The sequence below is a fragment of the Vombatus ursinus genome, unplaced genomic scaffold, assembly GCF_900497805.2.
Source record: "Vombatus ursinus unplaced genomic scaffold, bare-nosed wombat genome assembly UNPS02014772.1, whole genome shotgun sequence".
NCBI classification, from domain to species: Eukaryota; Metazoa; Chordata; class Mammalia; order Diprotodontia; family Vombatidae; genus Vombatus; species Vombatus ursinus.
The window spans coordinates 33,066,133-33,083,480 of record NW_020954550.1 but is presented as its reverse complement, the minus strand read 5'-3'; the positions used below and the strand labels follow the sequence as shown (position 1 = coordinate 33,083,480).

Here is a 17,348-nt window from a genome sequence, read left to right as displayed (position 1 = left end):
CTCAGAGCTGCTACAAAAATCCAGCAAAGAGATTTTCTGTTGACACACAAACCCATGAACCTGAGGCCATATCCACCTCCATATATATAAATTATTATGGAATTTAATTTGGCTAATTGAAAGTCATTATGATATATAGGTGAAGCTAGCATAGTGAAATACAGTGCTGGTCTTGGCATCAAGAAGACCTAGGCTTAAATCTTGTCTCTGACACTTACTAGTGTTTTGACCCTGAGTAAGTCACTTAATCTCAAAAGTGTCTCAGACACTTCTCTAGGTTACTTACTTGCCAAGGTATAGAGGGCTGTGAGCTACATTGGTGGAAGGAAGGCCCAAAGAAAGAGTCCCCTACATTGCAGATCTTTTCCATATTTGCATAGGAGAGCCCAAGAGAATGAATTACTCTTTCTATTTTAAGTAGAGAGTGGTATTTATTGAAATCCAACCATTTTAAGTTGGTATTTCCTATCACTTAAGTCTGATTATGAATATGACATAAGATTACACATACACACACACACACACACACACACACAAACATAAATTAATTCCCTTTGCAGGCCTCAGTTTTCTCACTCATAAAATTAGGAGATTGGGCTAGATAATCCCTGAGATCCTTTCCAGACCTAAATCCTATGATTTTAGATCCCTTCACCTCTGGGTATAATGATGGCAGGGTAAAAGGGACCTTACCTGAGTTCTTCAGTTCTTCCCGGCTGTATTGATAGAGGAGGTCATAGGTACCTCCCATGGAACCAGAAGTGAAATAATGAGTCCCAAAGTCATCAAATAAACGACTGTATAAGGCATAATTATACTGGAGAGGCAGATGGTTAAGTGCCTTCAAAAAGACATCCGAGAGTTGCAAATCTGTGGGTTTCATTGTAAAGTTGAGGACAGAAATTACTTTATGAATCCTAATAAAACTGGAATCCTAAAGAAAAAGCAGAAAAGCATTGGAATTAGTGGAGGCTGAAAGAAATCTCTTTACAAGGCTTCCATGGACCATGTTCTTCTTCATTCCCCCAGTCATGTTGACTCTTTAAATTATAGGTCTCGGAGCGAAGTTTGTTTTATGTAGCATTTGTTGTGCATACAAAATTGAAAACAATTTCACATTGAAGTAACACCTTTCTTCTATGGTACACAGGATATTTCACAGACGAGATTATGTTGATGATGTCAGTTATGGGACTTGATAGTGATACATGGCAAATATTCTTCTTCTTTCAGGTTTATGAAAGAAGAGACCAGAGCTCAAAAGTTTTGAGTGGCCAAGATGCTCTAGCAAATCATGGTGAGGCTGGGAATGAAATCCTTATTTCTCTTTTTCCCCTTCACAAACAAAGCCCTAGATTTAGAGCTGAAAGTGATTTAAGAGACGATCTGACCTCTTCATTTTCCAGATGAGAACACTTAAGCCCAGCAAAGTTAATCTCATATGTGTCTTAGTCACATTTGCTTCTGATACTTGCCAGAGCTTTGAGCCTTGGAAGGTCTTGCCCATGACTTGCCTATCACTGCAGAGCTCAGATTTAGACTGGGATCCTTTGATTCCAAAAGCAGAATTCATGTTTCCCCAGGGTATTTTCTATTTGTAATGGCTTCCTAATGTATCACTGCCCCCAGAAGATTACATCACAGGTAGAACAGACAGAGCCTTGGAAATCAAAAAATCTGGGATCAAGCTACAACCCTTGGAAAATCACTTAGCTTCCATGGCCCTCTGTTTCTTCATCTGTAAAAGGAGCAGGTTGCATTAGAAGTTCTTAAATTCTCTGATTCTAAATGATTTGGGAATGATTTTAAAAAACATCCTCTCTTCTTCCCTTTGCAGACAAAATAAGCTACCTAGTTTAATAAGTGTAACTGTCTCTTTTCATCTTTTCGTCTCATCTCTGTGCCATGTTAACTTGGCACTCAGAAGTTGTATTTTTGCTTCAATAACTAATTAGTCTAGGTTAACCTTCCAAATTGCTCCTTTTCTTTTCCATTTATTTGGCTACAAAATATTTTTCTTCTCATCAGAAAGTAAGTAGACCATAGTTCTAGGGTTGGAAGGGTTCTCAAAGGTTATTTAGTTCAACTCTCCTTTTAGAGTTGAGGAAATTGAGGCTCAGGGATGTTAAATGACTTTCTCAAGATTTCATTGTACTCCATTCTGTTCAATTTAGTAAACATTGATTTAGTTCCTGCAATGTGTGAAATTCAAATACAAAGATATACATGACCTAGGCTTTGCCCTCAAAGAATAAACAATCTTATAGGGGGATAAGGCCTATGGTGGGATTGCACTCATTTCAGAGAAGGCACAGATAACCTCTGACTGCTTGCTGAGGCTCATGATGACTCTTTTAATTGGTTGCTCAGCCAGAATTACCCAGATACATTAAAGGGGCAATCCCAGTCCTCTCAAGTCTTTCTCCTCCTGGCCTTAGGCATAAGGATGAATCTCTGAGTTCTTGAGTCATCATGGATGACAGGAAGCAGAGTATCACATCTTCTCTACAGTATGTATGGGGTTTAGGCAGGGCCCTTTCATCTCACATCTCCAAGGGGGTGCCACAGACCTAAGCAAATTTTTGACAGAAGTGGGACTATGATAAATACAGAGGAAAGATCCAAATAACAAGCTATGAGAAGTTTAAGGAGGGGGAGGGTCAGGGAAGACTTTTAAGAGATAACATCTAAGTTGGATCTTGAAAAAAGAGAGAGATTTCAAGAGACAAAAATAGTGAGGTTTGGGTGAAACTCTTCTAGGTATGTGAGGAAATTGGGAGCAAAGGCAGGGGGAAGGGGCAGAGGGCAGAAGGTACAACAAAAATAGATAATGTAAGTAATTTAGTTTGACTGAATTAGAGAGCCTTGAATGTCATTCTAAAATTGAAACTGTTTGTCAAAGGAAAAATGAAAAAGGCCATGGACCATTTTCTCCTACCTTTTTGTGGGAAGCTTGAATAGCTTGTCTGAAGGAGGATTGTTGAGTAATTCTTTCATTTCTTTTTGTTGACCATAACAACGGAATCCCTGAACGACTTTGCCCTTGGAAAGAAGCTAAACCACTGTGATCATAAGAATTTCCCAGAGGAATCAAATTATTGTAGAAATCAGTTTTCAAATCATCTTCTTCATTGTTCACCTGAAGAAAAAGTCTCACACATTATCCATGAAATAATACATCATCTTGGTCTGAATGTGGACTGCACTTTGATCTCTGCCTCCTTTTCTTTCCCATCCTAAACCTGGTCTTGTATAGTGGAGGGTAGCCTATCACCATGCTTTGAGTGTCACAGACCAACAGAAGCGTTGCTTGGATCCCCAACAACAGCAAAAGAAAAAAAAAGTAGCAACTTTCACCCTGGTGGCCCAAACACTGGAAGCTACGTTCTCCTGGAGCTGGTACTACAAGATGGGAAAAGCAGATGCTGCTAGTCTGAATGCTGTACTCCTGGTGACTTCTGCTGGGATTCCTTAGAGATAGGCATCTCACTTTAAATCTCATCAATTCTCTCCCATGCCTGGATCCCAGAAGCAGTAAATCATAGCATGTATAGGAAGTAACTCTCTATTGTCCATCATCATGCCCCACCCAGGGGAAACTGATCACCTGAAATCTCATCATAATGCTCAAGTTTTTGAAACTCAACACCTTTTCCAATCCTCATTGGACTCTCCCCTCCCTTTGAGGGGTTGAAGGATGGAGCACTAAACACCTTCCAAAACCTTCCTTTGTAGATAGAGGACTCTGAACTTTCAGAATTTTCCAGGACAGGAACTGTCTTTCTTTTTCTTATCTGTATCCCCAGGACTTAACATAGCATGAGTAGATGCTTAATAAACATTAATTGAATTACTTTGTAGATGTAAAACTGGAAAAGATCTCAGAGATTACATAGTCTGACCTTCCCCCCCCCCCCATTTTACAGATGGGGAAATTGAGGACTAAGAAGGTTAAATGACTTGCCCAAGGTTTATAGGAAGGATTTGAACCCCTGACCTCTGACTCCAGAGTCAGTGTTCTTTACAGTATACCTCAGTAGGGAATCCTGCTTGAATCAGGAGGATGAAATCCAGAAGGAAAGAAAACCAAAAAAGGGAGGAATAAAAACATTTGAGCCTAAGTCATAAAGATGATGCTTTTTCCCTAGAGGGAGAAGCCGGACCCTCTCAGGAGAAGCACCTTCTTTTGCTCCAAGGAATGATGATGTGGGTCCACTGGTGCCATCAGGAGAGATGTCTGTCAGCCATGGGCAAAGGAACAAGAAAGAAGTGGTGGTGGTTGGTACTCCCTGATGAGGGCTGCCAAGGCAGCTATTTGTCAATATGATGTCAATGACAGAGAAGTCTGCTTTCCTTCACAGGGCTTATGACAGTGACTATTTCCTGAGATTTGTCAATGATAATAATCATTTACCATTCCATTTATATGATGACAGATGATATCTGCAGAAGGCACATAGAAAATATTGCTAAAGAATATTACATCACTGGTGGGATTTTTGTTACTGTTATTGATTGAAGCAGGGGATTCATGTGAAAGATGAAAAGTGAATTTTTGGTCGCCAAAAAGATGCTGTCGAAAAATGGGGTTAGAATTTCTGAATGTGACTTGAAACAGATGAATGACAGGCTCTTGACCAGGGATGGAGTATACCTAAGGAGGCCCAATAAAATTTATATATAGATATAGATGATAGGTATAGACATACAGAGGATATGGATATAGATACAGATGATATAACTATAGACATAGATGTTCTAGATATAGAGATTAGAGGTAGAAATGATAAAAATGTAGAAGATAGAGACAGAGATACAGATGATATAGCTATCAATATAGATATAGATTATACACTTATAGGTACAGATAAGGATATAGTTATAGATACAAATATAGATAGATATAGATACAGATAGGCACATATAGAGATATATTTTCTTGGAGTCTTGCAAATTTGATTGAGAGAATTTTAAGTTGGAAAAGGAGGGAGAAAACTGCATAGATCTTTCAAGGAAGATACGCAGACAGTAGCAAATATAATATCCAAAGAAGAATAGCAAAAGAGAAGACAATTACCACAGATCTTATGCGAAAAGAGATCTTGCAATAGAACCTTTGACCTCAGATGTCTAATTACAGAGGCAGAATGTATGGAAAATGTAAAGAGTGAACTGTATGTAGATTCTAACACAAGGAAATACATTTCACTTTATAGGTGTCACTAATACTTGGCAAACTGGGATACATGACTGGCATATGACTGAAAAAAATGTGCTTTATTCAAGAGTAACAGAATAGATGAAAGAGATGGTGTAGTGACATTGTATTTTAGGTTATATTCATGGAGAAATGCGGGGACCAGACCAAGAAAATATAATGGAAAGCATTTAGGTGGAAACATCTTGCCACCTGGATAGTTGGAAGAATTAGATGAGGAATCTAGGAAATGTCTATTTTCTTTATTTTTTTTTTACCTATCTCTCTACCAAAAGTAGAGCCATTAACAAATTCTTTGCCATAATGATAATTTTGCATGTCAATAGTTGGGGGAAATGACCATAAGTCAGATCTAGAACAGATTCTGACAAATGATTCTGATTTTAATAAGTGAGGAAGAATATGTTGCTGATGCAGAAATGATGGAAAACTCAAGAAGTGACCACTCTGTCTTGGAATTTGTAATAGAAAACGAAAAAAAATAATGTCAATAATAGATGTGAAAGAATAGATTTAAATGTAGTTGCAGGATGAATAGGTAGATTCCAATAGCTTAAAACTCTACAGGAAAAGTTAGCCTAAGAAGGGATCTCTCAAAAACAAAATTCTGAAGAGATCAAGAAAAGCAATTCTGAAGATAGAGAAAGCAGGAAAGAGTTATCTAAAGAAATTGATGTGGCTACATCAGGAACTTATCAACCAGTGCAGATTGTAAAAAGAAATAGAAACATAAAATATGGAAGCCAAGTCAGGTAATGGAGAACAAATGCAAAAGAGTAGTATGATCTTATAGGACATATGCAAAGAATATTAAAGTCCAGAATGAATTTAAACAGGTTATGAGGAAGGACAACAAAAGGCTTCTTTAAGAGTTATGTTGAAAGAAAGAAGATCAAAGTGGAGATGAAACCTCTGTTCCTGGGTAGATAAAAGAATGTCAATATATGACAGTGACAAGGCAGAATAACTCAGCTCCTATTTACTTCTCTTCTTTTTAGAGAAGAATAATGTTTGGACATAGGAGGCTTAACAGGAAACACACTCCAAAGAAGTGAGGAGATTGTGGATGGTTGGTTGGCTGTTGTTTTTTGTTCTCAAAGGGGACCAAGATGACATCACTATGTTGGAGTCTAGGTACTGTGTGTCCAACTGTGGCTTGATAAGACCAAAATGAGCTTGGAAGGCTCTACCATAGGTTGGACACAAATAGTTCATGTCAACATTTGGAGTGGAGATGTCTAAATTTGCACATCTCACATTTCTTTTGAGCTACTGCAATTCCCCTTCATTTATAGGTCACAATGCCTTCTTTGATGTGGGCATGACATGCTGGGTAGTCCTTTGCAGTGTCTCCCATATCACACAATTGATTCTAAAATTCTTCAGAGAGACCCTGAGAGTATTTTATTGCTTCTTCTGACGTCCTGAGAGTGTTTGCATTGTGTGAATTCTCCATAAAATGTCTTTCAGGTAAATGTATGTTTGGCATTCAAACAATGTGGTTGGCCCATCACAATTGCATTCTCTGCAGTAAAGTTTGAGTGCTTGGTAGTTTACCTAGAGAAAGGGCTTCAGTATCAGGTACCTTATCTTGTCAGACAATCTTCAGAATCTTCCTAAGACAATTCAATTGGAAGCAATTCAGTTTCCTGGCATGGTGTTGGTATACTGTCCAGCTTTCATAGGCATACAACAATGAGGTCAGCACAACAGCTCTGTTCACCTTCAGTTTGGTTGGTAGTCTAACCTCTTCTCTCCCATGCTTTCCTTTGGCCTCTTTTATCACATTGATGATCAGGTCTCCAGGTCTTCCTGAAATTTTTTTTTGACCTCATCAGGGTTTGTCATGGTGGGAGCATAGGAACGGTTGATAGTGGCATGGCATTTACCTTCAAGTGGCAATTGCATTGTCATGAGGCTGTCATTTACTCCTTTTGGTAGGCATACAAGCTCGTTGAATAGATGAGTGTTGATTGTAAGACCTACACCAGCTTCATAGCACTCCCCTTCACTGTGGCCACTTCAGAAAAGCGTGTATCCAGCTCCGACTTCAGTGAGCTAGCCTTCATTTGCCAACCTTGTTTCACTCAAGACTGCTATTTGAATGTAGTATCTGCTGAGTTCTCTTGAAACAAGAACTGTTCATCTTTCAGGTCTACTGGTTTTTCTTAAGCATGCATACCTTCCATTTACTTATGGTGAATGGAATCATATTTGCAAAAGTTTTAGTACTATTTTGTGTGTGTTTTGGCTGCAGGGTGAGATCCTCACCTGTTGTGGTAAGCAGGCTAGGGTTGGGTGAAGCAGACAATTTATAGGTCACCTTTTCTAGCCCCTTCCTCACACCAGGAGGTGAGCAATGCAGTCCTTAAAAAAAAGGCTGCTCAGATAGCCAGGGGGCTGCTGAATCCCACTGCTGCTTCCAAGGAGAAGATGACCCTATGGCCTGGGCTGCCTATGTACAGGGTTGTGACTACAGCTCCCAGTGTTTCCATACTTTCTGCTTCATCACTTACCCATTGCCACAAGACTTTAAGATAGAGAAAAATGGTAAAATGGTATGGGTGATGTCTTTTGATTTATGCATAAATTGGATTTAATTGAGGGAGAGCTGTGCAAAGTCATCAGCCTCTCTCTCTCTCTTCCAAAGCCACCAAAGTCCAGTGGCAAGACAAAGTCAAGATGATTAGTGATGGCTCAGGATACAGTGGATGATCTTGTTGTCTTTGATGTCTAACCAAACTCTAAGCTCTCCACAGAGCCTGCTTTAACCACCTTTATGGCTGTTGGAGCAAATTGGACTCATCCACCCATTCTGCCAGGGAAAGCCTTCACATGGTTGGTTTAGACACTCCCCTACCTCACCAAAGGGTTTGAGACCCCTTGGTTACCCTCAACCCGACTTAGCCCATCTTGCCAAAAATGGTTTGCTGAGGTGTGGCTGCTGCACTTGCTATAGCTTCTTGGAGTCACAGGTGAGAGCTGGGTGAATCGGGTGATCACCAAAGATGGAGAAGCAGGCCTGAAAAGGGCTCAGCAGCCCTCACACCAGAGGCACTAGTCCTGCTTGAGCATGCCCTATACCCCAAGGAGACGGTAAGAAACAATGAACTGTCCTTAACGAATTCAAGTCACTGGGTTCATAAGAACCACATCCTTGGCTCCTGAAAACATCTTGCATATGTATCTGCTACTACATTCACAGCTCATCTCTGATGAACCCATTTTCCCTGTTAACCCTGGGGAGGAACGTAGTCTGCACATCAGGAAAGAGAGAATTTAAGATTTTAAATCTAACAAAACAGTTTTGAAAGAAATAAAATGAGACAATTCTGTTTTAAATATATTGAAGAGGGGAAAAGGAAATCAAATCATCTGAAATATTTAGTTGTCCTCCTTTTCGATTAGATACAGCTTGAGCTTGCCCTGTTCTCTGAATCATAGGAGCACAGAATCTCAAAGTTGGAAGAAGTATCAGAGGTCAATTTGTCCAGCCTCCAACTGAATGCCCCCTTGCAGAATTTCTGATGTGCATTCACTCAGTCACTGTTTAAAGTCTGACAGGGAGTCAGTCCTCCTTTTCTCTTGAGTTAGTCCTTCCTACTTATGGACTGTTAAAATTATTACAAAGTTTTAATTTTTTTTTGATAGAGGCACTGAATCTGCTTCTCTGTAAGTTCTGATTTATTGCTTAGTTCTGGCTTTTGGAGGCAAGCAGATGTCCAACCTCTTTTCTATATGACAACCTTTCAAATACTATCAAACAACTTCTATATTCCATGATAATTACAATGATAATAATCGACATTTATAAGGCACTTTAAGGTTTGCAAAGCACCTTATATGTATTATCTCATTTGATTCTTACAAGAACCCTGTGAGGGAGTGGGTTACAATGGATAGACGAGGAGGCAGAGTTAGAGAGACTGGGTTTGCCTCTGAAACATACTAGCTGTCTGAGCTTGGACAAATGACACAGGATGTCTCTTTTGCTCATCCATATTAGTAGAAGGAGGTTCCACACACACAAGTACATTTCCATGAAATAAGAGGTCTGGGAAAAAACAAAAAACAAAAACAGTTTTGACAGGTAGGTACTATAGGTATTATTCTTGCCATTTTACAGATGGAGAAACTAAGACTCCTAAAAGTTAAGTGATTTGCTCATGGTCACACAACTAGGAAGTATCAGAGGTGATACTAACTGCAAATCCAATAATCTATGTACTAAACCATGACTTCCTTTTGAAGGGAAAGCAGTATGGAAGGGAAGAGGGGAAGGAGAAAAGTAGGGAATAAGAATTTATATAATATCTACTAAGGGGCAGCTAGGTGGTACAGGGAATAAAGTGCTGGGCTTGGAGTCAGGAAGACTCATCTTCATGAGTTCAAATCTGCCTCAGACACTTACTAGCGGTGAGACCCGGGGAAAGTCATTTAACTCTGTTTGCCTCAGTTTCCTCATCTGTAAAATGAGCTGGAGAAGAAAATGGCAATTCAATCCAGTATCTTTGCCAAGAAAACTCTAAATGGGGTCATGAAGAGTTGGAGATGGCTGAAATGACTGCATAACAGCAAAATAGTGTCTGCTATGTGCCTGGCACTGGGCTAAACACTGCATAAATATGATCTCCTTTAATCCTCACAACAGCTCTGTGAAGTAGCTACTTCTATTATCCTCATTTTGTAGTTGAGGAAACTGAGGCAAACAGAGGTTAAGTGACTTGCCCAGGGTCACACACCTAGTGTCTGAGATTGGATGTGAACTCAGGTCTTCCTGAGGGCAGGCCTGGAGCTCAATACAGTGTTCCACCTCACTCCCTAGGATGCTGGATTTGGAATCCAATGATGTATATTTGAATTTCCCTCATTTCCTTAAGCATCTATTCATTCCATTATATCTCTATTAATAGAACCTAAAATTGGGTGCCATGTCATACTGTTGACTCATGCTGCAGGTGTAGGCTACCGAAAACTACAAATTTCTTTTACATGTGACCTAGTCATTCTTCCCCCTTCCATTTTGTATTTGTGAAGTTGATAGATTTTTGATCTTATATTTATCTCTATTAAATTTCAGCTTCTTAGATTTTGCTTAATCTTGGGAGCCTGACTGTCATTCAGTACCTTGCTATTGCTTATAGCATCACATCATCTGCAAATCTGATAACATATCATCGATTCCTGCATCTAAACTATTGATAAAAAATGTTCAAGAGCAAGACGACAAAGACAGACCCCAGGGAGACACCACTAGAAACTGTGATTCCTTGGTATCAACTCTTTGGATCCAGCCATTCTGCTCTGCATCAGCCTAACTGCCCGATCCCTTAATCTGCATCTCTCCCTTTTGTTGACAAGGATATCATGAAGGACTTTGTCAAAGGCTTTGCTATATGCGTACTCTGTCTACTGCATTCCTCCTCCTTTAGTTACTAAGTATCATTTCTTTCAAGGAACTTTCTCTACTTTTCCCATTTAGCAGTGGTATTATCTCCTGGAATCTCCCATCACACTTTGTTTGCACATCTCTTAGGCAATCATCTTTTATTATTTTACATTACAGTTATTTGGGCATTGACTAATCACTTTAACATATTCAAATCTCTATAGGGTATGAACCTTTTCTTATCCAAACATAGGGTTATTTCATCTGATGCTTAAATCCAAGTTCTATACACAGTAGGTGCTTAATAATATTTGTTGAACTGATTTGAATTTTCTTGACATTCCACAGTAGTAACACTATCCAAAAAGAAGTAATCAAATTGTCTTGCATGCCGCATGCTCTCTCATGGTTGAGAAGGACTGGTTGCATCCCAGTGAGCCTTGGCTCCTTCACATCTACTAAACCTGAATGAGGTGGAGTAGTTGTCTAACTATATTAATAGCAAAATGAGTTAATTCTGGTTTGTACATAGGCCTTTCCTTTTCTCTTAGTGTCATAGCTTTAGAGTTGGAAGGTATCTCAGAGGCCATTGAGTCATTTTCCATTCATCATTTTCCAGATGAAGAAAATGAGGTCTACCTAAAGGATTTTTGCTGATGCCCAGATCTGCCTAAGTCAAACCCCTACTCAATAGACTTCGATGGCTTTCTATTACTCCAGGATCAAATACTATTTTGTCTTTATCTCAACCTTTTGAAATGTCTATTTTTGTGTTTTATGATGTATATCATTATTAGTATAGTAGTACATGCATCCATAAATAAGTAAATATATACCTATTCCTGCTAAGAAATATTTTTTACTAATGGGGTACATGATCAAAAAACATTTGGAGCCCATTGTGCTGAGATTACCAAGTTAGGAAAACCAACATTTTTTTTTTTTTACTACAAAACCGGATTCTTATAAAAAAAACAAGCCAACCAAAAAAATAGAATGAAGAAGTTCGCTGCCTTGTTTTCATTACATTGTTTGATTTCTCTTAAGCCTTGAACAACTGACTGGTAGTATTGGACATGTTTTCATTGCTGTGTTAATATACATAGAGAATTAGCCCTATAACAGGGGTGAAAATGTCTTGGGAAGCCTGAGTCGATAGAACCACGCCCCTGTGTGAAGGTTGTACCCATTGCCTGGTCCAGAGAATGTCCTCAACGCTCTTAACCCTAAGGCTTCCTGACTCTGACACCAGATTTCACTTCCCAGGCTACACTGCAAAGTGGACTGGACTCTTAAGAGTTTAGCATGGAAGTAGCTAGGTGGCACAGTGGATAGAGCTTTGGCCTTGGAGTCAGGAGGACCTAAGTTCAAATCCAGCCTCAGTCACCAGACACTTACTAGCTGTGTGACCCCGGGCTAGTTACTTAACCCCAATTGCCTAACCAAAAAGAAAAAAAAAAGAGTTTAGTATTGAGGATGCCCATGAGATGAGAGACCTCAGTGTGGTTGTACCTCAAAGTTGACGCTTTCTATATTGGCTGGGACACGGTAAGGGTTACTGGTTCTGCTGCTTTTGACGGTCGTACATTTTCCTCCAGTGAAAGCATTATCAAGGACTTCTCCTCTGGGTTCTCCCGCCAGAAAGTGAAACCTAGGGACAAAGCAATTTCCAGGAATTCAACAGCTGTGAAGCAATATCAAGACCTTATTCCTCTTCTCCCCTGGATATTTTCTGACACATGAAGAATGCTTGAGAAAAGCATTCTTTATTCTGCCCCAGGGGGTAGAGAGGCTGGAAGCCACAGCATACCCCTCCTGGGTCATACTTGGCTTCTTATCAGTCTACTTACCTACTTGTTCCAAAACATACATTTAAAATTTCTCAAGATTTCATTACTTGTGAAACACATAGAGCCTTTAAAGTTAGCTTATAAGGAAAAACAACAATATACTCTAGCCTAGTATCAGAGAACAAGAAGAAATAATGAAGATTATCGTGCCTTAGGATCTTAGATAATATGCTTAGGGGTGGAAAGGACCTCTATGTAAACCAGCCAGTTCAATGTGCCAGTTTTACATGTGAGGAAACTGAAGCACAGAGAGATGAAGTGACTTATCCTGAGTCACACAGGTAGTAAGTGGTAGAGGTAGGATTTGAACGTAGGTCCTCTTATGGCAAACCCAGTGCTCTAATCCTTTCATTTTACAGATGACGAAACAGAGCTCCTGATAGAAAAGTGATTTATTCCAAGTCTCACAAGTAAACAGCAGAGCTCCTGGAGATTCTAGTGTAGGTCCTCAGAATTCACATTGAAAGTTTTATTTTGTTTGTTTTATTCTCACACCATGCTGTCTTTTGTAATACAGCCTCCACTTGGAGCATGACTGTCTTCTCCATCATCCCAAACAGTGGTTATCTAGCCTCTATTTGGACATAGTCAGTGATGGGGAACTTACTCTCTGTCAAGGTAATCATTTCACTTTTAGAAATCTTTTCTTATTAGGAAATTCTTCCTTATATGGAGCTGAAATCAAACTCCTTGTAATTTCCTCCTAGTTCTCCTCATGATGACCTCTAGAGGCATCGTCATCATCATTAAATGATGATAAATATAATAATGTGTAGCACTTATATGGCCTTTCAAATGCTTTACAAATATCTTATTTTAGCTTTGCAACCCTGGGAAGCATGTATTATAATTATTCTCATTTTTCAGATGAGGAAACTGAGGCAAACAGGGTTAAATGTCTTGTCCAGGGTCACACAGCTAAGAAGTGTCTAAGACCAGGTTAAAACTCAGGTCTTGTTGAATCCAGGCCCCCCAGCTTTACACTTCACTACCTATATCTACTCCCTCTCAAAGAGCCCTGGCTTTACAATATGGACACTCAAGTTTGAGTCCTAATTCTGTTAACTATATGACTTCCAGGGAAATCAGTTAACCTTTCTAATTTTAAATGATCTGTTCTATTGTTGTTGTTTATTTATGTCTGACTCTTCATGACTCCATTTGGGATTTTCTTGGCAAAGATACTGGAGTGGTTTGCCATTTCCTTTTCCAGTTCATTTTACAGATGAGCAAACTGAGGCAAACAGGGTTAAGTGGCTTGCCCAGGGTCACGTGGCTAGTGTCTGAGGTTAGATTTGAACTCAGGAAGATGCCATCCTAATTCCAAACAGTGCTGTATCCACTGTGCCACCTACCTGTCCCCTTTGGAATTGTGGTCACTACAATTAGAGCCCCAGGAGCACAATCATTTACAAGTTTGACACATAATCAGCATGAGTTGAGACAGTAGGAGAGTACAAGTTATTATTGCTTATGCGTTTATGGACCTTAGGACCCCTTAGCCCAAGTGATTCCTATCACTTATAACTATAACAGCAAACAACAAATTTTAAAAATCACAATTATCATACCCTATTTGATACATGAAGCACTTGTTAACTGATTTGCCCAAGATCTCGTAAAGACGACAAACACTATCTGTCTGTCATCAGACAAACACAGTAACAGACTCAGGTTCCCTCCCGGTCCTTTGACTTCAAATGCAACAACCTTTGTGCAGCAGTACCATGACTCTCCCTTCAGGTCCTCCATGAGTCTTCCCTTCTCTCAGCCAAACAAGCCTAGTTCCTTCATTCGTTTTAATGAAACATGATTTTTTAGTCTATTCACCATTTTCTCAGCCCTCCTCTGGACTCGGTGTCCCCTACCCTGCTGGTGCCCTGAACTGAACACATTTGGAGAGCTATGGTCTGAACAGGGCCTACTATGTGCCTCTCAGTGATTTCAAAGGAAGTGCTGTGGAGAATGATTGACTGACTTCTCCACAGCCCTTAAAGTCTAAGGATGCCCATTGATTGGGAAATGGCTGAACAAGTTGTGGTGTAAGATTGTGATGGAATATTACTGTGCTTTAAGAAATGATGAGCTCAGGGGCAGCTAGGTGGCGAAGCGGATAGAGCTCTGGCCTTGGAGTCAGGGGGACCTAAGTTCAAATCTGCCTTCAGATACTTGACACTTACTAGCTGTGTGACCCTGAGCAAGTCACTTAACCCTGATTGCCTCACCAAAAAAAAAAAAAAAAAAGAAATGATGAGCTCAATGATCTTAGAAAAACATGGGAAGACTTCCACAAAGTAATGAAGAGCAAAATGAGCAGAACCAAGAGAACATTGTACACAGTAATAGCAATTGTTTTAAGAATGACTTTCAGTGAATAAGTCATTTTGACTATTATAAATACCCAAATTAGCCACAAAGGACATATGAAGAAAGACACTGTCTGCATCTAGAGGAAGAACTGATAAATAAAAGTATGTATGGAATAATTTTACATCTATGTATACCTATTTACACATGCGGAAACTGAGGCACAGAGAGATGAAGTGACTTATCTGGAGTCACATAGATAGTAAGTGGTAGAGGTAGGATTTGAACCCAGGTCCTCTTATGTCTGATGATAGCCATCTTTAGGGAAGGGGTGGAGAAGGAAGAACGAAAGGAAATTTACATGAAAATTTCGTTGTATATTTGAAAGGAATAGCAAGTTGTGCCAGTTTCACATGCAACCATCTGTTTCTATTGTACTATGTTATGGAAATGCCTGTTTTATTCTATAAATTAAAAAAAAAAGTTTAAAGGTGTGTGCAGGAGGGATGCTGAACATCTGAGCATGTCCAGAGTAGCAGGTGGGCTGAAGACAATGTGACAGGAGAAGAAATGAAAGGAACTGGGTGCATTTAGCTGAAAGAAAGAAGAATTGAGGGGGAAGATATGAAAAGCTATCATAATAACTAGTGTTTCCAAAGTGTTTGTCATCTTTCATCTTTCCTCATTTAAGGTAGTAGGGTATAGAGGAAAAAGCTCTGGCTCTGGAGGCAGGGGACTCACCTATGATGCATACTACATCATAGTGACCCTGGGCAAGTCATTTGACATCCCTAGACTCCGGTTTTCCTCAACTGTAAAATGAGGGAGTTGGATTAAAGGGTCTCTGAAGGCCCTCCTAAATCCATAACTCTGTTTGTATTTATTTGCTCATTTTGGTTAACTTGTACGTATTTGTATAGGGCTTTATGGACTGAAAATAGCTTAATACACATTATCTACACTGAGCCTCACAATAACTCTGTGGGGTGCTACTATTTTCATTTTTCAGAGGGGAAACTGAGGCCCCAAAATTAAGCAATAATTATAATAGCATTTATATACAGATTTAAGGTTTGCAAAGTGCTGTACAAATATTATCTGATTTGCTCCTCACTAGAGTCCTAGGGAGTAGGTACTATTATCATCCCCATTTTAATAAAAATAATTATAGTAATAGCTATAGCATTCATATAATGCTTTAAGGTTTGCAAAGCACTTGATACACAACTTATTTGATTTTTACAACAAACCTACGAGGTAGATGCTATTATTATCCCTATTTTAAAGTTGGGGAGACAGACAGATGTTAAATTGCCCAGGGTCACTCAGCTAAGAAGTGTCTGAGGCTGAATTTGAACTCAGGATTTCTTGACTCAATCCAACAGTGTCCCATACTATCCACTAGCTGCTCACCCAAGATCCTGCATTTAGTAAGTGAATGAACTCAGGTCTTCTTGACTCCAAATTCAGTATTATATCCACATTTCACACTGCCTCTCATTTCTCCATTGTGATAGATGCTTATCAATCTACCATTCACAAATGAATCGTAACTGTGGGTAACTGTTTTGACCAGAATCCACCAGTCAGTGTGTCCTTGACACATTCTATTGATTTTGTTGAAGAGTTGACAGATGTTAATATTCATCTGTTTCTCAATGATGCTATTTTGGGTCTTTCACAGAATATAGCAGTACTTTGCATTGCAGCCCTGACGCAGTTCTTAATGTTGGCTATTTTGGCATTCACGTTGGCTTCAAGGGCTCCATGTGACAGTGCAGAGAAGCACAGAGCCCTTAGACTGTGATCTGGCCACTGTTTATCCCCAGTGTTCTTGGACATATTTTTAGTACTATTTTATTTACATCCTACACAACCTCTTAGTATAATAAGGAGAACCCCAGAAGGCTGAGAACCAGGGCTCCGAAAGGGCTGTTCTCAGCTATGTTTTCTTCCCACCTTCGTACACTGAGGGTGTGTGGGAGATGATTTTACCTTTTGTGTGTTCAATGGTCAAGACAACTGCCCAACAATGGCCTCAGTGAAGGTAGGGACTGTTTCATTTTTTTTTTTTGAGCTTGTATACCGAGTGAGTAGCACTTAGTAGGCACTTAATAAATCATTGCTGGTCTAGTTTATTTGTTTGAAATGCAGCGCTCTGCTACTGCTTCACGTGACTGTTATGAAGAGAAAATGAAAACCTCTGTAAAGCATACAGCTGGAAAGGACCTCAGATGACATCTAACCCACCCAGCTCTTCTTTTTACAAATTAGGAAACTGCAGTCCAGGTTGCTAAAATGGCTTTCCCCAGGTCATACAGATAATCAGAATCAGAGGCAGGATTTAAATCTGGATCCTATGTCTCCAGAGGCAGTGCTCCTTCCCCTATGCGTCCCTTGATATGTGTCAGTTATCATTTTCCCAGAGTCACAGAATGTGAAAGTTAGAAAGGTTCTCATTAGCTCTTTAGGCAAACCCATACATGAAGGGAATTCCCCCTATGATATACCTGACAAATGGTAATCCAGATTCTGCTTCAAGACCCCCAAGGAAGGGGGAAATTTGCAGTTCATTAGCGTATTT

The 17,348-nt window shown here is 39.6% G+C and overlaps 1 protein-coding gene across 2 annotated transcripts in view; it reads right to left on the bottom strand.

Moving 5' to 3' along the window:
* Window positions 1-17,348, bottom strand: part of C6 (complement C6) — a 72,977-nt gene that overhangs the window by 28,368 nt on the left and 27,261 nt on the right. For both annotated transcript variants that reach the window (XM_027863504.1, XM_027863503.1), the window contains exons 6-8: window positions 12,120-12,258; window positions 2,939-3,139; window positions 694-934 (exon numbers count right to left, since the gene is read on the bottom strand). In XM_027863504.1, the coding sequence (XP_027719305.1) occupies window positions 694-934; window positions 2,939-3,139; window positions 12,120-12,258 (581 nt within the window). The remainder of the gene's footprint in view (window positions 1-693; window positions 935-2,938; window positions 3,140-12,119; window positions 12,259-17,348) is intronic.